Genomic DNA, 18,698 nt, shown 5'->3' on the forward strand with positions numbered 1-18,698 from the left:
ATAACAACTGGAGGATCTTTTCTATTACTGGATTGACTTAAAGGCCTATAGTATACAAAATACAGTTGGATTAATACTTATTTTCAGCAGACTCCTAAAAGTTTTTCAAAGGTAAAGATTACGTATTCTTTAAAAAAGATTTAGAAATTATATGACAACCTGAAACACATAGGTAGTACAAGAAAATATATATATTTTTTTAAAGATTTTATTTATTTATTTCTAGAAAGGGAAGGGAGAGAGAAAGAGAGAGATAGAGAAACATCAATGTGCGGTTGCTGGGGGCCTGCAACCCAGGCATGTGCCCTGACTGGGAATTGAACCTAAGATGCTTTGGTTCACAGCCTGCACTCAATCCACTGAGCTACACCAGCCAGGGCAAGAAAATATATTCTTATACCCATCCCTTAAAGACCCAAGTATCTAAAATATTATATTACATTTTTGCATGTAGCTGTCTAGATCTCCCAACACCATTTGTTGAAGAGGTTATTTTTATTCCATTTTATGCTTCTGTCCCCTTTGTCAAATGTTAATTGTCCAGAGAGACTTGGGTTTATTTCTGGGCTCTCTGTTCTGTTCCATTGATCTATGTGCCTGTTCTTATGCCAGTACCAGGCTGTTTTGATTACTGTGGACTTAAAATATAGTTTCACATCAGGTAGTGTGATCCCTTCTACTTTGTTTTTCTTTCTCAAAATTGCTGTGGCTATTCAGGGTCGTTTGTGGTTCCATATAAACTTGTGAAATGTCTGTTCTATATCTGTGAAATACGTCATTGGTATTTTAATAGGGATTGTGTTGAATCTATAAATTGCTTTGGGTAGTACGGACATGTTGGTGATATTAATTCTTCCAAATCATGAAGATGGTATATGTTGCCATTTGTTTGTGTCTCCCTTAATTTCTTTCTTCAGGGTTGTATAGTTTTCTGAGCACAATTCTTTCACCTCCTTGGGTAAGTTTATTTCTAGGTACTTTATCTTTCTTGTTACTATATCAAAAGGGTTATTTTTCCTGATATGTTTCTGATATTTCATTGTTGGTGTACAAAAATGCCTCCAATTTCTGAATATTGACTTCGTATCCTGCTGTTTAGCCAAATTCTTATCAGATCAAGTAGTTTCTTGGTGGAGTCTGGAGGGTTTTCTATGTACACTATCATGCCGGTCACTGTGGAAAACAGTATGGAATTTCCTCAGAAAGCTGAAAATGGAACTGCCTTTTGACCCAGCAATTCCACTGCTGGGGATATACCTTAAGAATCCTGAAAACACCAATTCAAAAGAACCTATGCACCCCAATGTTCACAGCAGCATAATTTACAATTGCCAAGTGCTAGAAACAACCTGAGTGCCCATCAGTAAATGAGTGGATCAAAAAACTATGGTACATTTACACAATGGAATTCTACACAGAAGAAAGAAAGAAGGAGCCCTTATCCTTGACGACAGTGTAGATGGAACTGAAGAGCATTATGCTAAGTGAAATAAGCCAGGCAGTGAGGGACAAATACCATATGGTCTCACCTACAAGTGGAACCTAATCAACAAACAAATAGGCAAGCAAAATGTAAGCAGAGACATTGAAGTTAAGAACAAACTGACAGTAACCAGAGGGGAGTGGGGAGAGGAAAGGAGGATAATGGGGGAAAAAAGGTGAAGGATCATCAAGGAACATGTATAAAGGACACAAGGACAAAGGCAAGGTGGGGAGGATCAAGGGTGGGATCTGGGGATAGGTGGGGGGGGTGGTGGAAGGAAAATGGAAACAACTGCACTTGAACAACAATAACAAGGGAAGGAAGGAAGAAAGGAAGGAAGGAAGGAAGGAAGGAAGGAAGGAAGGAAGGAAGGGATCATGGGCAAAAAAAAAAGTTCCTAAACACAAATACAAAATGTTTACACTACATTTACTTATAATTAAAAACTGACAGCAGTGCCTACATAGTTGTATGGAGTTTTAGACATTAAAATTTATTTCATTTAAAAAAATAAATTAAATAAGTTCTGTACCAAATAAAATAAAATATTATAAATTCATGTTTTCCTATTCTGAACTTCTTTAAAAGGATTCAAATAAGATACTCACAGTTACTAATCACTCCTCCCAGTGGATCGCCTTTAAAATCAAATTCAATATCCATGTATTTGCCCTGCCAAAGAAAGACTTAGTAAGTTTTCAGGATCCCCTCAAAATATCCAGTCAGCATATCTTGTTAGAGAATAGCATAAGTGTAAGCTCTTTACACATTTGTTTAAATGTAATTAAGAAAGACACCATTTACATAACCATGACGCACAACAATGTGACTCCCTGAATAATTCATATTAAATACCCCATTAGCTCAAAACGAACATATCCTGTTGCTAATTCAAGAACAGCTCTTCTCAGCCATCATGTAAGTTTTCCATTTCAGATAAGTTTCAAATTCTGAAGGGTGTGTGTATTCAATTCAACAATAGAACTGAGGCATATAAGTATTCTTATAGTTGGGAAGATAAATTATTTGATTTTTATAGGCAAAATATGTTTAAGCCATGGCTAGAAACTCCAAACATACTGGACAGCAGAACACTCAAAGTATTGTTTTTATATCTACTCAAATCAAATACATGATTATGTGGTGCGACCAGCTTGGAATCAATGACTGCTCAGTATTACTCTCTCAGGCTTTGATCCAGATTACACAGCAATACATAACCAGGTTCATATTACACTTTATAGATGGTATATTAAACACAGAGAAGCACACATGGAGTTTCATACTATAATTTTAAAAGAATTGGTTTATACTTGTCTAGTTAAAGAGTAACAAGTATAACAGAATAGTCCTAACAGCTGTTTTGTGTTGGAAAAGGGCATGTTGATCTAAGAAGCAGTCTTTGGTTTTGTTTCATGTTCTACCTTAACAATAGTCAGAGAGATGGTTTGTAGATAATTCTCCCAAAGAATTACTTCAACCCTTTTTTGTTTTCGAAATAATGGTAAGGGAGAAGAAACGGGATCACATGGAACTCAGTCAACAAGGCAATTTGTGAATTTTTATTAGCTCATGCATGCTCTCCTGCCTTTTCCTTCTTCATCATCATGGATCATCTGCCCTTTTAAAGTCCTCACTAAGTATTCATTAGGTAAAGGTCTATAAACCCTCCTAGAGGCACAGCAGCTCCTGCCCTCAAACTCCTACAGTCTGGGGAGACAGGGGGACTGAGACACACAAACAGGACATTATTGTTTACGGGGACACATCCTACAGGTCGTGGTGCTATGCATAAAGGAAAGGGACAAAGGGAGAACAGGAAGTCAGGCAGGCAAGGAGGGGCCGAGCAGGAAGGAGCAGGTGTTAAGAACTAGCATCTTGAGGATGGTGAGGGAAGCTGAGGCACATCATGACATGGCAATGTTCTCCTGATGGCCAAGTCAAGTCATTAAAGGTGCCTAGGCAAGCATTCAGTGATCAGACTTGCCTCTTTACATGATCACTCTGGCTAGAGTGCAATGGACTAGTAGCAATCAAGACCAGATGTAGCTGATAGGAGATGGCAGGAATCAGGCGAGAAATGTTGGTGGCATTAAGCAGGAGTAGCAAATAGGAAGAGTAAACGGAGTAGAGGTATGCAGCGAGTCACAATGACAGGTCTGGTTGGATGTATGTCAAGGTAAGAGGAGGAGAACAAGAGTTAAAAAGTCCAGGAAAGTGTCCAGGCAGCTTAGTGGATAGTGACTCTCTCTATGATGGTAGGGGACAACACAGGTGAGGTAGCTACAAAGGGAGGGAGAAAGGGTGGCCTCCCAAGACAGTGAGAGGATGAGAGGCTGACCATATGAGAGGGAATGGTTTTGATGGAAGGTGATTCCTGGGTGTAGGAGGCAATAGGTTCTAGAGCACAGGTGGAGCCAGTAGGATTAGTGGGAGACAGGACTTGACAACCTCCCAGTGGGCAGAAGGGTGTGTATGTAGGGGTAGGGATGGGTGAGGCACTAAGATTGCGGGCTTGGATGATGAGGAGGAGGAAGATGATGATGATAAAGATTTCTGTGAAGCAGGCATGATATCATCAGCCTAGAATAAAGTTAGGAGGTTTGAAGAGTGTAGAATAAACACTGTAGAAAATGAAAAAGGAAGCCAACTGGGAATAAACTCTTGGATAGCACCGAGAATCTCATTGATACTTGTGTGGCAATCTTCCCATCCAGCCACATCCTGATTACAGCCAAAAGCTTGGCTCTGATCACGTCACTATTCTACTTAGAAATAGCCAGTGGCTTCCCATAGCCTGCAAATTAAGAGTCCAAGACCTTGAACTAAATACTCCAAGCCCTCCTCCAATTGAGACCTTAGCCCATCTTTCCAGACCTGCAGCGCACAGATTCCTACAGAACCTCTGATGTGGCCACTAACTCTGTCAAGTGCAGATCCACACTAATTCTCTCCTCAGCTTCCTCAAGCTGTACCGCCAGGTCTGCCTGCTGCCCAGTCGATTCCAGCACATTTAAATCTAGGGGCCCCCACAGGACTGTCCAAGACCCCAGACTCCTCCAGTTTCTCTATTCTGAATTTCATAAAACTTAATCTCTATCTTCCCCGGGGAACTTACTACTCTATGTGTTGTCTTTTAACTACTTTTAAACACATCTGTTTTTTCTGACTAGTCTGTAAGTTTCTTAAAAATAGGTATCCATTCATTAAGAAGTGTTTTCTGAGTGTGGCGCCAGGCACTGTTCTAGGGGCTGAGGCCACCACAATGAACAAGAAGACTGGGGTATTTCCTCCCAAGGCTCCTACTCTCTAAGGTCAACGGTCACATAAACAGGGGAAGCGCATAAATAATTCCAGAGACTAATGAATGCCTGAGAAAAATAAAAACGGGGTAAGTCAGAGTCTAGAAAATACATCATGGAAGTGACATATGAGGTGAATAATACAAGATGCCAGCCATGCAAAGATCTGAGGACAGATCATGGGCAACTGCAAAGCCTAAGGCCAGAAAGTGCTACGTGCTGGGCATGCCTGCCAGTCACAAGGCCTGTGTGCTGAGGCTGAGTGGGGGCAGATGAGGGCAGGGCAGGCCCACCCAGCTCTTGCAGGGCCTCCCAGGGAAGCCTGTGCTGTCTTCCAAGAGCAAGGGGAACCACCCAGGGCTTTCAGCAGGGCAGGGACTTAAATGCACAAAGATCACTCCAGCTACTGGTAGAGGAAGACAGCAGGCTGCAAGAGGAGATACAGGGAGATTGAGATTTAACTATGTTTTGAAAAACCAGAGGTTTTAAACAAATGAATAAATCATGTGCACTTTTCATGCCTACTGAAGGAGAGGTTTGGTGATGAAATTTTCCCAACCCTGCAGGTACTTTCCAAAGACTAGGCTGGCTCTCTGCACACAGCTGACGCTCAACAAACTACTCCTCTCCCCTCCCCCGAAATCCTTGGTTGAGAACAATGATTTCCAAAGCCTTGAATTTTTTTTTGTTTTTTTCAAAAGCAGTTGGAAATAGAAGCTAAAACTAGAGGTGCTGGGGAGACGGGGACCCCATAAGGCACCTCCGTGGGAACCTAACATTTGTCTAAAATGTCAGCTGCAATAAGTATGCCTAACTCATCACAGGGTCTATGAACGTATCTCCGTGAAGAGATCAAGAAGTCCCTTCTGGGTTAACCCGTCAAACACTGTCAAAGGAAATGCAATTTCCCAGAAGTTATAAATCACTTCTATAGAGCAACACAGCAGAGTAACTTTCAACACAGCAGAGTCCTCCTATAAAATGATAACATGGATTTGAGTATATTACCTGTCAAGTCACAGACCATAAAGCAGCGAAATTACTAAAAACAGGCATGAAATGATTTAACCTGTATTTCAGTATTAATTTCATATCCTAATACCTCTGTTAGGATATTAATAGGATTTCTCTGAAGTTACTTAACAAACCAAATCACCTGTCAAGACTTTCAAGAGATTTCAAATGTCACAAAGTAATGGACTGACCAAAAAGTTCATTTAGTTTTTTTCTATATTATGGGTCTAATAGTGTTTAGTTGTCTTTAACTTCATTTGAAATAATTTTGTTAGATTGTATTATGACAGCTGTCATATCAGCATGCATTTAAAAAAACTTACCAAATTGGTAAATTTTTGTGCAGCCATTTTAATATTGAAGAAGGAAGAAAAATCCAACATTTTAGGTGTATTATGCTTTATTACTTCAAAAAATGTAAAAATGCAACTGAAAAGTGAAAGATTTGTGCAGAAATGGAGAAAGTGCTGTGACTGATTGAACATGTCAAAAGTGGTTTGTGAAGTTTCTTGGTACTGTTGACATTTTGGCCAAATAATTCTTTGCTGTGGGGCTGTCTTATGTATTAGAAGATGTTTAGCAGCACCCCTGGCCTCTATGCACTAGAAGCCAATAGCAGGAGATACCTGACATACTCAAAATATTCAAATCAATAAAGTTATTGGTGAAAGTGAAAAATATTTACAGAAAAGAAACTAAACAGACTTTTTGGCCAACCTAATACTAATGACTCTAAGCCATCTGGTTTTCTCGATTTTTATGGTCTAGACACTAAATATATTTGCAAATATATATATTTTGATATCTTTTTTATTAATGTTCAAATACAGTTGTTTCCATTTTCCCACCACCACTTTCCCCTACCCGACCCCCACCTCCCACCCTCAATCCTAACCCTCTTTGGCTTTGTCTGTGGTACATTTCTTTTTTTTTTTTTTTTAATTTTATTGCAAATATATTTTTATAAATTGTGTGTATAATTTGCAAACAGCAAAAATAAAATCTCCATAAAGAAGCTTGATCTACTAGAATTACTTCTATTTGCACACACTTTGTTTCTAATTCTATTTATGTAATGAGATTAGCCATGTCACCACAACAAGAAAAGGCAGGGCTCTCAAGCAGTTAGAACAGCTGACCAAGCTAATCCAATGGAAAAAATTCACAGCCTTGGAATTAGGAACCTTCCACTTCCAAGCTATCAAAACTATCTCCACTGGAGGCCATTCTCTTGCCTTAAGTACTGGATAACTCTAATGAGGAAAAGCCAAAAGGAGCTAAGAGAAGAACTGAAGAAAAAGGGCAGAAAAGGTCTGTAGGGAGGCATAAAAATCACCAGAAGTGGCCCCAAGTAATAATGTATGAGGAAAGAGCTTATAAATTAAAGGACCTTTCATTACAAAATTTACAAAATTGGTTAAACTACAGAAAAAAAGGAGCAGATTTCAAAAGACTACCATCACACCCTGCTCCTCCAGGCAGTGTCTGTCTCTGCACAAACCAGAGTTAGGAGGGGCACAGCTGGAGATTCCTGTGGGCAGACGTGCACAGTGATGCCAGGAGAGTGATGGGAGACGAGGCTGCAAACGTTTGTCTTAGAGGAACTAGCATTTTCCAACTCAAGCAAACTCAAAACAACAATTAGCTTCAGTTTTTACTATTCAGTCCTCTCTCCCTGCCCCATTAGCTGCCAATCCTAATGATTTTATCTCTCTGAAGTTTTAGAATACACCTCCCCTTCTAGTAGCACTACAGCAAAAGACAAAGCTTGTAGAGTATACAAACTTGACACCCAGCTGTTCTTCTTTCTACTCAATTTCCGCTTCTTAATTATGATTTCCAAATACCGAAACTCAGATAAGTAAGGAGTTATTCTAAATAGCCTCATTTAAATTGCTCATGAAATTTTATGACAGATGATGAAAAAAATGAAAAAAAAAAACCCTTGTCACTCCAAGAAGAATTAAAAAAGGAAAATTCCAGAAAGCAAAAAATAGCCCATGTAAAACTCTCAGAGTCTCAATAGCAATGGTGTTCTTATTTTTAAAATGTGTGTATTAAGAAATGTTAAACATCTACTGGTTGTTTAAACATACATGAGCTAAATATTAGTGTTAACACTTATGCTTATACAAATACTTACAAATCTAGAGGAGTTGTCATTCCTCACAGTCTTGGCATTTCCAAAAGCTAGTAAGAAAGAAATCGATGCATGGTTAAAGTTGACAGAAAATAATTTCATGCAGAAAAATAAAGCAAATATAATACTTGAAATTTATAAATCCTAGAAAATACAACTTGTAGCAATGACATTTCTGTCTAAAATTTCCACAGAAACACACTTAACAAAAGTATGTTAAAGCTTCTGTGTCTTATTATTGTAAGTCCATAGAGAGTCATTCCTATGACTCATGGAATATTTTTCAAGTATTACTGTAAACTTAATCTTGTTCGATTCAGGACCTTTTAACTGTTTGACAGTAGTCACTTAAGGGGCTAGCGAGCAAGGCTTCTGTGCTCATCCACCATTCTCATCAGTAAATAAGGTTATTTCAGAGATAACTACTACTTAACATTACTGAAAATTCTGTGGAACTTGATGAGGTTTCCAGATGAAGTTAAGAACAGAGAATCTTTAAATTGTTTAAATTATTTTAAGTAAAGCTATTTAAATGTAATTAAATATATAACAGAAAGAGTAACAGATTTGAAAACTAACATCATTTCCAATAGGCTAAACATGCTACACGGTTTCAGTAGTTTATGTCCATCAGACCTAAGTGAAACTCTCTAGAACATAAAGAACACCAAACTGGCCCATGACTCAAACTCCAATCTCCACTGCTGAACAGCCTGGATCTCCCACAGGACCCCTTTTAAATGAGGGCACATAAGAGCCACAGGTTGCTGCCACCCAGGCAGAGTGTTCCTGTTTAACACAGGTAGTGCCTACGGTCATAAGGTAAAAGAACTGTTTCAGCAAGCTTGTGCACAAGATAGGGGCAAACTGATCTGGGCCATGGTGGCAAAGGATTAAGCAGAATAAATGTAAGTCATGGAAACAGGGGATTCCTATTTGATGCTCTCAAAGCTCAAGGCATCTCAAACTTGAATATGCAAGCCAATTGTCTCAGGATCTTGCTTAGGTGCAGACTTTGGTTCAGTGTGCCTACAGATGTGCATGAAATTCTGCATTTCTGCCAACCCCCTAAAGCTGTTTACTGGGACCCATGGGCCACAATGCAGCTAGCAAGGACTGAAGACGCAATGATGTGGTGAACAAAAACAAACCTTCAGATTAAGAGGCCAGGCATCAAATCCCTGGAAGCCTCCATAACTTCATTAAATTAAATGAAGAAAACATGACTACAGTAGCAAGCGCTCACATGATAACTAAAGGCTAAAAGCTAGTCCAAGTTTTGAAAGCAATCACTGGACCAGGCACAGAAGTGTGTGTTTAAGTCAAAGTTCACTTTGTATACTGTATTCGGTAGCCAAATGTGTTAACCTGATTGATGTATTATACTTCACATTAGCTGGACTTTTAAATGTTTTTTCATTTAAAAAATAATAATTGGCTCCTCCTCAGTTAAGACAAAATTCACAAAGTCAACATAGGGAAAGCTCCTTACATCAGAGATACAGCTTGGAATGGGTATGGTTTGGTAGTTCCCTGACACCAAATTCTCTCTTTAATACAAAATAAACTGAGATGCTGTATTGATGAGGAAACCTGCACACACGAAATATTACAAAAAGGATGCTGGCTAAAGAAGTTCAGATTTTTTTCCCATGTCCATTTATTCAAGTCTAAAAGGCTTTAATAAGTGCAATCTTGAGAATGGTGTTGACCTAGTATCATTAAGACCATGACATTTTTTGTGAGTTTTCACAGGCTAGTCCTTCCTGGTGGGTGTTAACTTGCACAGCCCCAAAGTCCAGCTCGAGATGTCAATACATAAAAGACAGTTTGTTGTGGCTTGAAGGTCAAGGGCAAGTGAAGGAATTGCTTCAAAAAAACTTTATTCAGGGCACCATTTGCAAGCCATAAACCATCTTTTCATCAAACAAATCTGAGTTGCACATTGCTAGCTCTAGATACTGAAGACTTTTATTGTGAGCCACAGACTCAAAAACAAGTGTTCCATTATAGAAAACTTGAGACGCATTCCTCAATTGTTTTTTCAAGTTCATTGTTCTAAATGTTCATTTACAGTAGCAGCTCCAGTTTAAAAGTAAAGCATTCCCATAAAAAGATAATGCAGGCCCACAGTAGACATTTCTTCTGTTTCCTGCACTGGGGCCTAGCTTCAAATACCATCGAATAAAGGGCCAGATTCTGATCCCAGATACGAACTATAGCATTCCACAGTGCTTCTCCTTTAGATCACGGCATTCTTAAAATAAACACATGCAGAAATACAACACATAGCGAGCACTCTGACTTAAAAAGACAGTAAACAAAAAGTCAAATACTAGAATAATATGAAGATGTAGCACTTTCTATAATAGCTTAATAGCTTTTTTATGCATTGAGGTGCTGAGGGAAAGAAAGATCAATAACAATTAATAGATGTTTCAGTCTTTGCTTTTCATGAATTAAAGTATTTTTGTGACTCTTATTCCTCTACCTGGAGGACAGAGGTGCATGGTATCTCCTGGTAATAAACTGGAAGGACAGGGCTAGGCCTGGCAATGGGCAGAGTTCCAACCCTTCATACTGGGGGGTATCACCCCAATCCAAAGCAGCTCTGCATTAACCCATGTTAACTCTTGACCTTCCACAACTTTGAACACAGGGTGGAACCATACTACTCTTCTAGACCAGAGGTTCTAATCCGGGGTGGTTTTAAACCCACAGGGACATGTGGCAATGTCTGGAGACATTTTCAATGGTAACAACAAGGGACCTGCACGGGGAGGGACGGGTTAGAAGCCAAGGATGCTGCCAAACCACCTACAACGCACACAGCCCCCACAGCAAAGACTTACCCAGTCAAAATATCAATAATGCCGAGGTTAGAAACCCTACTGTATCCCAACAACTATGTTAAATGACAATAAAGACAAGCTTATAAAGCAACATCAAGGACTCTGAATTGCTGTTTCCGAAGTGAAGGATGGTTTATGCTAACCTCCATAGCATTAAGAGGCTCGCTTCAGTCTTTGTTTCCTGGTGGCCTTATGAACTAAATGTTTGCATATCCCACCTTCGCCCCCCAAAAAATCATGTTCTGAAGCCCTAACCCCAATATGATGATATATGAAGATAGGGCCTCGGGGAGATAATTAGGGTTGGGTGAGGCCACGAGCCAGCCAGGCTGCCACCACCACCACCACCACCACCACCACCATGCACAAAGAAGAGGAGCTCACGTGAGCACAGAGCAGCGGGCTGGCAGCAGCCTATAAGCCAACAGGCCACAGAAGGAAACCTACCTGACCAGCACCTCGATCCTGGACTTCTGAGCCTCCAGAAGTTTGAGAAAATACATTTCTCTTATTTCAACCATCTAGTCTATGGTCTTTTGTTATGGCAGCCCGGGCTGACTGATACAGAGAGCCAACCACAGAATCTGAGCTCTATGTCAGGTTTAAGCTTTCTGCCGCCCTGAAAACACTGGCCCTTAGGTGTTTCTCTGGCATAGCCTTGGTTTCCCTGACAACAGAAATAAGCACCCAAATGTGTTATCCTGAATAATAAAACAGCACTCAGTTCTCACTGCTCTTTGCCACCAAGGTTTTCCTCGACATCAAGACAAATGAAACCATCAGTTGATAATGATTTAGTTTTAAGTAAAACTAAAGTGGTTCAAATTATAACTGAAAGGGAAAGTATAATTTAAGTGGAAAAGCTCCTTTTACATGAGTAAACTGCTCCCTCCTTTAAGCACTAAAGCCAACGATTCACAGGATGTAGCTACTTTGCTCTGCAGGCCTGGGCCTGAATCTTCTTTCCTCCTCCCTCCGAGCCCACGTCCCAGCAACCGGGTCTCTGAAGTGCTCTGAAAACTGGATCCACTGTTGCAGTCACATCGGCCCAACGTACACAGAAAATCCTACCTTCCAGGACTGGGTTGGACTGTAAAAGCTGTTCTTTGACTTGATTTACTTCTGCTCCTTTTCCACAAACAGCTGCTACATAGGACATAACAAGCTTGCTGGCCTCTGTGGATGAAAACAAGCCAAATTAACAACTTAAGCAAAATTTAAAAATATGTATTTGACAGGAGGAAATTAAAAGGATAAGATCCACTAACAATGTTTTCAAATGCCTTTATACCTAAGAGTAAATAATGTTTTGGAAATCTTTAAAAATATTTGTTCTGCCCTGGCTGGTGTGGCTCAGTGGACTGAGTGCCATCCTGCAAACCAAAAGGTTGCTGGTTCCATTCCCAGTCAAGGTACATGCCTGGGTTGTGGGCCAGGTCCCCAGTGGGGGGGGCATGTGAGAGGCAGCCAATCGATGTATCTCTCACCCATCAGTGTTTCTTTCCCTCTTTCTCCCTCCCCTCCCCTCTCTCTAAATATAAATAAACAAAATCTTTTAAAAAATTAAAATAAAAAATATTTGTCCTTTTCTATTCAATGACACATCATTAATTTAGACATAATAGGAATTGTGCTTAAAGGTTATCACTGGGCTGCCGAAAAGTTTGCTGAGTAACATCACCAACAAAATCTCAGGGGAACGATCTTCTTACAGCAATCATTTTACATACGATTTCTGTATCATACAAGATGATTCAAGCCAAAAATAACTTGATAACATATTTTTACCAAATATGTTTTCAAATTTCAAAAGAACTGTTCTGCTCAGAAATATTTTTGATATCGAACTGGTTTGCTCACAGTTAGACTAAATTATTACTTTTCAACTCAATTTAGAAACTAAGCAGCGAATGCAAGGATTTGGTAACAAGAAATATAGCCCTCTCAGGGCTCTGTTGTTTACACAGGCTTCACTAGTAACCCTGGAAGGTAAGCTGGTAAAAGAAAAGCAGGCCACCTGGGGCATACCAAGGATTCTTGGCTCAAAGGTGGACAAAATTTGTTTTTGGTGGTTTCATCCTTCCATGTTTATCAGCCCATGTCCCCTCTCAGCACCTGTCTCCCAGAACTTGATCCTTTTACTGCTGAGTTCCAAGGACTGTGAGTAGGTACTCAGGGAAAATGAGGTCTAATGTCCAATGAATTGGGGTGGGGGAGGACACAGCAAATTAGTTGAAGTGAAACAGGTTTCCTTTGGTAAAGAGCTTCTTGGAGGACCATGTGCATTGTGGAACTCTGGAAAAAGACCTAGAATGTTCTGTTTTCCATGCTGATTTGCCAGGGAATATGCTTCTCGTTGGGCTCTTCCCATTCTAATGCTCCACGATCAGGATCTTGGAAACGCTCCATTCTAAATGTCAGCTGTATAAAACATTTGCCCTCAGTTGGGCAGTCAAGGTAAGGAACCCAGTCACCCAAATCTTGCTCTCTCAAGTCTTTGCTCTGGGCACTGCCTGAGAGCAGGAGTCTTGGCCAAGTATGAGCGACAGTACCTGTACTCTTGAGTATAAGGGGGCAAATCTCAACACTGCCATTTCTCTCACAGAGACCTGCAGGCGGCTTCCAGCCCCATTTCCCATTGTTGAAGAAATACTAAATGAACAGTTGGGGTGCCACCTGGGGCACACTGCCCAAACCCTCGTGTTAGGGCAGCGATTTTCAACCTTTTTCATCCCATGGCACATATAGACTAATTACTAAACTTCTGTGGCATGCCAAAAAACATTTTTTTGCCAATCTGACAAAAATAGGTATAATTTGATTGAGTTACCAAAATAATAATAGTAATTACCTACCTTTTTTGCTCCAAAGTGACTTTTTAAGAAATCAGGTGTCTATACTTGTATATATAAGGATTTCTTGAACCAGGGATTAACCAAGCAGACTCAACCTTACTATGTGACATGACTAATAAGATGCAACTCTATTTTAGGACTTATATATTTATGATTCAAGACAGGGCATTCACACCAGATAGCTATTGTTGAGTTGGCTGTTGTCACTTTTTTATTTGACAATCTAAGGGAAAAGAGGTCAGTACCCCTGACTAAATAGTCAGGTATTGCATGTTTTAAAAATTCTTATGGTATATCAGTTGAAAATTGCTGCTTTGGGGCATCTGGGCAAACTCAAAGTAACTAACAGGAGCCAGTGGGCATCAAGAATCTATGCAGGACACGTAAAGTTCTCAAGGCCTAAGGTGACCGCTTCTGGAGTACCAGCAAACAGGGGAAGTAAGCGACCTCACGGGGCCCTGAGAACTGTGGAGGAAGACCGACTTCTTCAATGACTGGAACAAGGACTTCCTCCAATTTGCTTTGTGGGTAATGCAATGGGTCCAAACAGATTATCTGGTGGTCTGTGACGGCTGGTTTCTGCTGTTTCCTTTTAAAGACTACCTATTGCCATTGTACCAGTGTTAAAATGTATTCCACCTTGTACCATTAACTAATTTTTATGACGGATTTTATATTGTTCCCATTTGAGCATCTTGTAAATGCTATGGCTTCATTAAACTGTTGCTGATCATAAAAAAAAGAAAAAGACTATAACCCAGAAATGTCAGTCTGGTCATCTTTGCAATGCCCTTCCTCCAAAGGTCATTGTCCCATAACACCTCCATTGTGTAAAGGTCCTGAACTACATTTTCCATTGTTCTCGGGTTTTATTTAAAAGCTGGTCAATTATATGCACTTACTATTGTTGCTCAGTTCAGGCTGACTTGGCCTCAGTTATGACAAAGAATTTCTAGGGTTTTTTTTTTTAATCTTGATGCCACATTTCCCTCCACCTACCAGTCCAAGCTGAAACTCTTCTGGTTACTTCCAGATTTTTTCTTCTAGGCTTTCTGGCTTTCACGTTCAGGTGAGGCTGCCTCCCCAGCCAATCCCTAACATTTTGTGATAGCTGGCTCCAACCCTCCATCACCTCACATTCCAACTCTGCAGTTTGGCTTCTGAAGCAACCTGCAGACTTTCTTCTCTTCGTTCCACTTTCTCAGCAGCATCTCTGCTCCCCACCCCCACCCCCACCTTCACATATATTATGTATATTCTTTCTGGACAGGAATTTTTGGCTTATCTTTCTACCCATGATACTGTTGGAAGACTGAAAGCATTTATAGGCAAAATAGCTGTCCCAAATAGTGGTAAATACACACACAAAGAGATGAAAATGTAAGTTTTCTTTTATGTAAATTAACAAAAAGTAGTAAAAGTCCAGGTTAGGCTGTTCGCTTATTTCAGGGATTATAGAACTCACCACAGTCTCGAATCTCAAACTTCAGATACATGACCACATTGAGTTCTCTGGAACCCTATTCTAGGCCAGGGAGGATCCCAGGGGCAAAATGCCATGGGGTGGGGGGCAGAGAATCAACGAGAATCAGAACTCGGGGTGGCTGCTGGAATTCAACTGGCCTCTTAGAGATGTTTTAATGAGCAGTATTAAATGGAAACAAGTTCTCTCAGGGTCAATTCAGGGTTTTGTTTTTGTTTTTGTTTTTGTTTTTAAAAAGGGCACCAGGAGCAGATCTTTTGTAATCTGAATTTGACTTATATCACCTGGCTGTTAAATCGTACATAAGTATAAACTCACCATGTCTACTGAGAGATAAAGATGGGTTAACATAAATTGAAATTAAGGGTCACTTTTATTAACTTTAAACAATTTAATAATTCAGAAATAATTTTTAAATATAGTCAAGGATACTTATATCTAAGTTGATAAAAAGTTTCTGTGTTTGGATTCTAAACTACCTTCAAGAATTCTAATACTGGGTTCATTTTAATAATTTATTTTTGGAAGTCAGGATTGAAAGTAATTTTCTCCAAAGTCTCATTGTCTAAGACAACTCATATTTTTTTTCCTTCAGTAATTCATGAGATACTCATTTCTTTAGAGAAATAAGTAAGCCAGTAAGAATAAGTTTCAAGACCCAACATAGTTTAGAGGAGTGTTTTCATGATATCTCACCATGCTGGAAACAGGAAATGACAGTTATCTCATAAAGCTTTCCCCTTTATTTCCTTTTGGTTCTTCTGTACCTAAGTTCAAATAAATTCAAACCTTTTTCTCAATGTTTAGATATTTATCCAAATCAAAACTTTATGTAATAATATATGAATAAAAATATTATATTTCTGAGGACAATCAATAATTATCATCCTCCATATTTTCAAGCGTAGTTTTTGAATTATGTTGACCATTATATTGACCAATTACACATGACCCTGGCAATCACAGCATAATACTGTAAGCATTGTCCAAAGCATTACTCTTGAGCAGACTGTGGTTGCACTAATCCAGTAATCATGTTCTCAATGACAGTGTCTTTCACATATACTTTAAAGGTATAAAGTGATTCTATCTGAGACAAAAAAGTGTACTCTTCATGTATACTCAGAAATCTGAAAAGCACCGCCATTTTAGACATAACACTGGCATTTAAAATTGGCAAAAAGGACCTTGGCTGATATGGTTCAGTGGACGGAATGTCGGCCTGTGAACCAAAGGGTCACCAGTTCCATTCCCAGTCAGGGCACATACCTGGGTTGAGGGCCAGGTCCCCAGTAGGGGGCACGAGAGAGGCAACCACACTTTGATGTTTCTCTCCCTCTCTTTTTCCCTCCCTTCCCCTCTCTAAAAATAAATAAATAAAATATTTTTAAAAAGTAAATTTAGCAAAAGAGGGAAGGGATTAAAAAATACAAACTTCCAGTTATAAAATAAGTCATGGGGGATACAAGGTAAAGGGAGGGGGTGTAGCAAAATGTAACAGCCTTGCTTAGAATCAATTCTTAGTTCATCATTTTCTCTAACTCATGGATACTTTACATATGTAAATTTATGTACATATGTTTAAACATAACTTGAATCCTAAAACTCAACAATAGTCAGACAAACAAAACATGAAGTCTTTGAACTCAAAATCTCTTCTCACTAGAAAATGGTAGACCCTCTAGGGTTTCACAGATATTCTGCACTAACAGACAAATGTCCTCTAACAAAATACTGCCAGATCAGAATTCATTTCTATAGATGATGGAAAGGGGTTATAATGATAGTTTATGATTCTGGGGATTTTAAATTCCTGTTAAGGGAAGAATTATAACTAATTTTACTCTGTATTTTCTGGTACTTTGATTTAGGCTATGAATAATATGTTATTATGTAATTATTACATAATCATGTAATTGTATAATATTTTTATCAAAGAAGCACTGTGAAATAGTAGTAGGTGAGTGAAAAATAGAAAATAAACATTTCAATGAAAGTCATTTGTAACCATGAGGACAACAGGATGGGAACCTCACTGCTAAGATATCAAAACCCGTGCATGTTAACTGAGCAAGCTCCACATGGATTCAATCACTATGTCAAAAACAAAACAGGTATGAAGATAAGCAAGGCTTATTCTGAGTTCTCATCACAGAGCTGTTAATAAATTTACCCAAAAAGTAACAAGTATCCATGTATGCGTTCCTAGATGCATGTAATATTATATATGTCACACATAGATCATGTAAGAGCTACATGATATAGGTCAGGCAGCCTATAGAGACCACTACACATTTACACACATGCACATATTCATATATTTATCTACATCTATACCTTTCTATTTCCTTGGTAAATAGAAGACCCAAGTTCTCCTAGGGACTAAGCTTACACAGATCTGGTGGTCCAGCAACCTAAAGAATGAGACTGCCTATATCATCGAGGCCACGTTTGTGTATAACAAAACTAGGACCTGGCCACATTGAAGAATACCTTCTGGTGCAGTCCTGAGCCTGCAGTGTTGCAGAAGAGCCCGTCTACAGCACATCCAAACCGGCCCGACAGGCAGCCACGCACTGTCATGCTCATGGGTCAAAAGCATGGGTCTTGCCATAAGAAACGCAGCCTCTACTCCAAGAGGAGTCATGACATTTTTATCTAAATACACATATGTATATAAGTACCTTTGCTTCTGAGAGATGCCCCCCGCCAAATCTCTGATAATTCATATAGAACATGCTGGTCAAAAAAGGCCTTTCTCACATGGGGAAAAAAAACAAAACAAAAGCTCACTATGTCTTGGCCTTAAGTTTGCTTAGCTATCGTGCCTCAGCGTGGACACGTTCAGCATTCTGAAACACTCACTGGTGCTGAGGCTACATGATGTCAGTGACATCGCTGTCACGGCAGAGTCGGAGAACTACCACATATGTGAAGCAGCACAAGGTCACTGGGGGTTCAGAACTAAAGGGCTTAATGAGCAAGGCAGGCTTCATAACTCTTGAGCAGATGGCTGAGGAGTTCCTAGAAACTGATGTAACTGTAAAATTAGAAACCAAATAATTTATAATGCTTTCTCATGTCAGGATCATATTGTCAGGCCCCAAGATTTACTCTGATGTCTTTGGAATAGCAGAGAGATGATGGTTCCCTCTGCTCCCACCGGTTCTTGCATGGGTCTCTACTACACACTGTTTGCATCACAGCAGTAAATTGTGAGCTCATGGCCTAGAGCTACTTGGGCACCATTATGAGGCATAATGAATTTTTTATTTAGCACACCAGTTACAAAATAAATAGGGACCCAAAGAGCTCAAAAAGCTCACACCTCTCTGAGTATTCACATTACGTAAACTTGCAGTACCTCCAAGAGTGCCTCCAATATTTAAGACCAATAACATCACCATCTACCAAAAGGGGCTTACAACATAGTTCAATGATCACTTCTTATAAAATAAGACCACTGATACTACATGGTGATTTAAGCTAACATGTAAAGATTTTTATTGAAAAGAGATACTGTACGTAAAGTACATTGCACATTCTGAGCCCTCAATAAATGTTAGTTC

General features: G+C 39.5%; 1 protein-coding gene across 10 annotated transcripts in view; it reads right to left on the reverse strand.

The window, feature by feature from the left end:
• MYO1B (myosin IB) overlaps positions 1-18,698 on the reverse strand; it is a 163,944-nt gene that overhangs the window by 65,216 nt on the left and 80,030 nt on the right. For all 10 annotated transcript variants that reach the window (XM_036023160.1, XM_036023157.1, XM_036023158.1 and 7 more), the window contains exons 5-7: positions 11,863-11,967; positions 7,943-7,989; positions 2,092-2,155 (exon numbers count right to left, since the gene is read on the reverse strand). In XM_036023160.1, the coding sequence (XP_035879053.1) occupies positions 2,092-2,155; positions 7,943-7,989; positions 11,863-11,967 (216 nt within the window). The remainder of the gene's footprint in view (positions 1-2,091; positions 2,156-7,942; positions 7,990-11,862; positions 11,968-18,698) is intronic.

Source organism: Phyllostomus discolor, chromosome 4, assembly GCF_004126475.2.
Source record: "Phyllostomus discolor isolate MPI-MPIP mPhyDis1 chromosome 4, mPhyDis1.pri.v3, whole genome shotgun sequence".
NCBI lineage: Eukaryota > Metazoa > Chordata > Mammalia > Chiroptera > Phyllostomidae > Phyllostomus > Phyllostomus discolor.